Below are 6,236 nucleotides of genomic sequence, written 5' to 3'. Positions count from 1 at the left end.
GAACCTGGTGCCAAGATCACTGTTCGCTCTCTTAATATTGGCTCACCTCCAATAGCCAGATTTCCAATAGCCAGTAATTTACAGCAACTAGTTTATCATAACAGGAGAGCAATTCCTAACGCTCTTTCTACTCACAGGGTTGCTTTGGAAGAGATTTGGTCACTAATTTTTTCCACAGTCCTGCAATGTGTTTGTCATGAGCTTATAGGGTTTCCTGAGATAATGTAATTTTGTCTGCTGCCACAAATTCAGTCAGTCCTCAGCCACAAGGTAGGTCTCCAGTTTTAGCCTAAATGTAGATATTATTTACTGTTCTGTTTTGATATAGCCAGCCTTGCGTCTCACATTGGTATCAATTAGCAATTAAGCCAAGCACAATTAGATTCAGCCAACACAACCCACCTGGAAAGGTTAAACCTCTTGCACTTGATACAGTACCAGGTAGAGATGAATTAAAAGGTGGTACCTTAGCAACCTTTTAAGTCAGAAGAAAAGGGTCAAAGACCAGATCATGTCAAGGTATGGACACGTGTTTTAAAAGGCTTCTTCCCTTACAACTCCAGCTGACTTTTTCTACACACTCCCCCCAAACCTTTGCTACGATGGCAAAGACTGAATACCCCTTGATTCTCAAACACCTCCTCAACCTAAGCAATAGTCCTCCAACAGACACAAAGACTGGCATACTTCAACACTCAGACACATGCACAGGCTTCTCCCAGCAGGAAGAGGTGTGAATTTGGGCTCCCAGGGGCTTAGAAAGATAGTCAAAGCATGACTTCCAACAAGCACAGAGGGTACTCCAAACCCTGAACCCAGCAGCATCAGTCTTACGCTTTACAAGCTGGTCGAGGCTGTTTGCATTCTTCAAGCTGGGAGGTACGTGCCTAGGCACCCAAAAGGGAGCGGTCTGTCTTTTCGGCCCTTGCAAATCCAGTTACCCAAGATATACGACCAGCTGTGTTGACACTGCTCTGAGAAAGCAGTCAGCGATCAGCAACATCTCTGAGAACTTTAATAGCAGCCAAAAGTAAGGCAGCTGTGAAAATCTGGTTTTACCATTTCCTTTGGAAGGAGTTAACAGACTTCTGCTAATTTATGACTTCAATGAATACAAGGTATTTATTTAAAAGTTCAACACATACTTTGCTACACAGTTCAAAGTCAAACTTTGCAATACATTACAGGTTTTCATCAGAAACTTCATTCCCCTGAAGCAACATTAACGAAAAATGTTATCTTCATGGTGATTGTTTAAATAAATTTTAAAAAAAAAGTAAGTAGACTTGTAATTTTTTTAAACTGTACCTTGTATGCAAACAAAAGCTTTTTAGAGAATGTTAAAAAGGCTGAATAAAAACCTTGCAGTTTAAAAATGCCCTTCTGTTGTTCTGTTCTTCATTTGCCTCTTCCCTCATCCATACCCCTTTTAAACATGTCATACTCTCGGTCTTCAGTTCTTCACTACGTATTTAAGAAGTGATTCAAATGCTCATTTACCCATGTTACTGAGTAGCAACAGGGACCTTAAAAAAAAGGCTCTGAAGATGTACAGTAAAGTTAGTTCAATGTGGACCAACAGGAAAAAAAAAAGGGAATGAAGAGATACCGAGAAGTTAAGCTTCCCAGTTACACTTGCAAAGAAAAACAGTAGGCTTTCCAACTGTTTGGATCCTAAGCCATGCTGACAGTCATGACCCAGAGCAACCCAGTGAGTAAATTAAAATCTGAAAGCCTCAAAGGGTGACTATGTAAATAATAATACACTTTGCTCCCACCTCCTGCAAATAGTTTAACAGCATATGAAACATTTCTGAACAGAACTGAGCAGACATTTCAACAGGTTTTTAAACTTATTTTATTTGCAGAGTTTGGGTAGCATGCATCATTTTACAGCACCAGTAAACAAGTCAGTGAAGCATACTGCTTTTAGGAACTTGTACTGTGGAATGTCTTCAAAACCATTACCCTCACCCCTGCCACTCTAGTACATAACAATGGCTGAAGACAAGACAGACACGTATCAGGGCAACTTCCTTATGGCTAAAAATACTCATAGCAGCAACTTTCAAAGGAGGATTTTATTAAATCAAGTCATTGCACTTGGGTCATTTATTGCTATAGCGAACAAAGGTCATTAAACAACGAACACCTTCCATGTGTGGTTTCAACTGATTGTCTTGTTCTGCTCGTCTGCTACAAGGTTATGCGCAGTCACAATTTCTGTAGAGCAATCTATTCCAAGATTTGTTTCATGCTCTAATCACAGTGAAGAGCTTGTATAACAAAACTGGATATTCCATTAGACTCATTTCTGGCTTTTTATCACCTGACTTAGAGGTATGAATTCTAAAGTAAGAGTTTAGTATCTGATGAGAAGCATTACCACTACACATTATTCCTCAATATCAAGATCTGGCTCAAGTATTCATTTCTGATGCATCTAGGTAATTAAAAGTCAAAAACATTAATATTGAATCAGTTTATTAGAAATGTGACTAGCAAATATGATCTAATACCTGCATAATATATTAACCAAATTTTATGAACAATTTAAATCAGCAACTGACAAACATCCTCCAATTGACTTTTTGATGTTTGTATTTTATGATGCATCAACTGTGGAAAAAGTATACTCTCAAGAAGTAACACTTGCATGTCACTTGCTTAAGTGACATACTAAATAATTACTATATGACTATTCCCATCAATAGAAACTTAACTACTTTTCTTACTGGTGAAGTTGCCAAATTATATGGTATTTTTTGTCATTTAAATTCTAGTAGACCAAAAGGAGATAAGGTGATTACTAACAGAAGTAATGCATTTGACTGGCCTTGTAAAGATGTCTTGTTTTTAATTCTTTAATCAAATGAACACAGCAACCAATATTCACTGTCTCCGATCACTTTGCATATTACTTGTATATTACTCTGGTGCACTGCTTTGAGCTCAGGGGTTAAAGATAATGGCAATACACAAAATTTCAACTGTTTTCCATAAAATGTGAAAGACGCCATCTTGGACACCAGCACAATGCTGTCAAAGCAATTGTTCCAATCACTCATTAAAATACAAAGATGTTATTAAATTTAGAGGTACACAATACACTGAGAAAGTTTATGGCATAAATATATAAATATTGAGACCTTTTGGGAGTATCAAAGTTCCAAAGGGATTTATTTGGAGACATATTATAAACAAAACCTGACTATTGTAAAAACAGATCAAGATGCATATTTAACCGCTCAAAAGACTGATGACTTCAGATTAGATACACAGAAGCAAAGATGTTGCTTAAGGTTTACTTTTTCATGCTGTATGCTGTATGCTGTAATATTTTAGGCACAGCAGGTTGAGTTAAGACTGGATTCTAGCCTTGTTTCTGTATTTCTTGCATTTTGTGGTTTTAAAAGTTAATTTTGTCATAACTTTGATTCAGTCCTAAATCCCTTTTTAATCCAATAGTGCAAGTGACAAAATGTTCTGCTAAACTACTCAGATTAGATCATTCATTCTTGCTACAATGCATAGGAGTTCACCTGCTTCATTGCATTAACAAATTCCTATCTCATTACTCAACTTATAAACAGCACATTATTAATATTCTCACTGCAGACAGGCACAACAGCATAACCCTGGGTAAGACTGCCAAAATTATACAAATATCATATATTCCCTTTGCATGTAGGGGAAAAGTAGTGACTACAATTACAATACAGTTATTCCATCCCTCTCAATAGACTATTTTACAGATTAGTTGTAAAGATAGAGCGCCCTATTTATAGTATAGATCTCTTTAAAAATTAACCTACAGGTATTCAATAAAAATCTATTAAGAATTCCCTCTCCTTTCTATACAGATTCAGTAGTATTTTCAAGTAGACCAAAAAATAAGGTCTGCAATTCCAGCACAGTAAGAAATAAGGCCTCTTATATTGGCAAAAAAATTACACCATTATTCTTTTTTGTTTTCTTATCTCTCTGTATAAAAGACTATATTCCTTTTTTTTTTTTAAACTATTTTTTTTTAAGACTGTAGAACACCAGCATCCATTATTATGAAATAAGAGTCAGTTCTCCTTGTGTTCAGTTTTGAATTCCCGGTGAGTTAAAACCATTGAGTCCATAGCCGTCTCATGTAGACATCACTGCCTTCTTCAATTTTTCAATTTCAAGCTGGAAAAGGGACATTTTGAAAAGAGAGTCAGTATTAAAGTAGCAATAATCTAAAGTTTTCAGAGCTTACATCAAAATTATAACCTTTGTGTTTCAAAGACACTTAAGTAAATAAAATCGTAACACAGAATCATTTGACAGCTCAGTATTTACCGTTGATTTATAGTACTATATCGCTAAACAAACAAGAATTTAAAATCATTAAAAATTTGCCTATAGTTCTGGTACATCTTATTGGACAAACTCACTCTGAATAAAGCAGTCAAAGCTGGGTTGTGGAATCACTTGACATGTCCCCATGTAATGCTGCATCATCACCTCAGACTAACTTCCTAAAGCAGCCTTCATACAAATTAATCATGGCATAGTATTTTGCATTTCTTCAAAGAGATTTAGGGGATACATGGAAGTTACCTTCTCTTCATCCCCAGGGCATATTTAAGGCAACTTCATTGATTGCTTCAGAGATGCATTAAAAAAAGAGCACTCACCAGAAGTTCTTCTCAAGTTTCAAAAGTAGCTTTGTAGTCAATAAGTACTATTTCACAAATAAAATGCCCTTTCGTACCAGACTGAATTTCCTCCAACGAGCTCATCCTATTAACTACTTAATGGCATCATATTGTAATGTAGGTAGTCTTCGTCATCAATAAATTGAGAGGAGTGGCATTCATTCATAAGGAAATTTTTCAGATGCATTCTGTTCTTTTGGTAAATTATCCACTTAATATTTAAACAGTTCATAAAAAATTTAGGAAAGTTGACTTTTGCCCTGTTTTTCTTTTGATTACATGAAGTAAATTTGTCTTTCAATCTTACAAAAGCAAAGTATTAATCTTTTCTCTTGGAACATGCCCAGTTGGACATATTTCTAGCAAAGAGCTGAATCTAGCAACACGAAACTGAACTCACATCCCAACACACATACATATTGTTAAAAATAATTTTCCAGATAAAGAAATCTGAACTAAGATGAACTGTTAATCTTGTATATACATCCAACTGCCTCGTGAGGCAGTCATTCAACCACACAGTAAAGCAGCAATTAAAAAGGAAAAAAAAAGAAAACCAAACAAAAAACAAAACACAAAACAAGAAGATTGAGCAGGTTCGTTAAGACTTGCCTGTCGCATCAAATTCCAGAACACTGCCTACATACTTCCAAACCGCCCCCCCCCGCCAGTTTGCTAACATTACCTCCAGAGTACTTCGCAACAGCTTCTCTTCCTCCAAATCCTTCTTCAGTTTTTCCAGTTCCCTCCTAATAGCAGTTAAGATATCAGAAATACAAGTTAGAGGAGTGAAAAAAATTTCACATCACTGAGAAGAGAAAGCACAGGCCGTATTTAAATTTTACATGACGAATTCACGTAACAACTGTCTGATGCTACATATTATAAATAAAATTTACATATAAGTACATGCCCAGGAGTGAACTGGTACTCAAATCTGCTGGACCACAAGCTTGCATCAACTCTCAACACTTCTTACCTGTCACTATGCATTTCTCCCTAACTTATAATCACAATTTTAAGTAGGCTACTTAAAAATTTGTACTATTATTTTACTTGGAGAGTTGAATTCAAGCTAAAATAACCCTTCTAAAGCTAAAATAACTTCTACATAGAGAACATAAATTCTTTAGAATAGAAATTCCTAAACCATGTTTTATTTCAGCACTTTCTTGCCTGAACAGAGTTATAAGAATTATCATCAAGTCACTGAAGAACTAGTTCATTAGTCTCTAGAACTTGTAATTTACTAGTTTCCTTTGGAGACGAACTGCCCCTGATGCTTTATAACCTATCAAGAGGTCGTCACTCTAAAAGCCGGTTTGGTTAGCACTAGTCATCATTTAAATAGTACCAAAATGAATGAATGTGCTGTAAAAATAGAAACAGAAAAAGTAATTTTCCCACAGATTGCTCTTCACTATGTTTACTCAAACACTAATTACATTTTTCTACAATATCATTCTCCAAACACAGCCCTACCCACATGCACGCCGATGATGGGGCCACCGTGATCACCAACTGGAGAAGCTCGGTAATATCTTT

The 6,236-nt window shown here is 36.0% G+C and overlaps 1 protein-coding gene across 1 annotated transcript in view; it reads right to left on the bottom strand.

Annotated features, from left to right (window-relative positions):
• Positions 1 to 4,137: 4,137 nt before the first annotated feature.
• CD2AP (CD2-associated protein) overlaps positions 4,138 to 6,236 on the bottom strand; it is a 68,747-nt gene continuing 66,648 nt past the window's right edge. The window contains exons 18-19 of the mRNA XM_009701095.1: positions 5,377 to 5,440; positions 4,138 to 4,179 (exon numbers count right to left, since the gene is read on the bottom strand). Of these exons, the coding sequence (XP_009699397.1) occupies positions 4,138 to 4,179; positions 5,377 to 5,440 (106 nt within the window). The remainder of the gene's footprint in view (positions 4,180 to 5,376; positions 5,441 to 6,236) is intronic.

This window comes from Cariama cristata, unplaced genomic scaffold, assembly GCF_000690535.1.
Source record: "Cariama cristata isolate BGI_N322 unplaced genomic scaffold, ASM69053v1 scaffold1685, whole genome shotgun sequence".
Classification (NCBI taxonomy): domain Eukaryota; kingdom Metazoa; phylum Chordata; class Aves; order Cariamiformes; family Cariamidae; genus Cariama; species Cariama cristata.
This window is presented reverse-complemented; position numbering and strand designations above follow the sequence as displayed.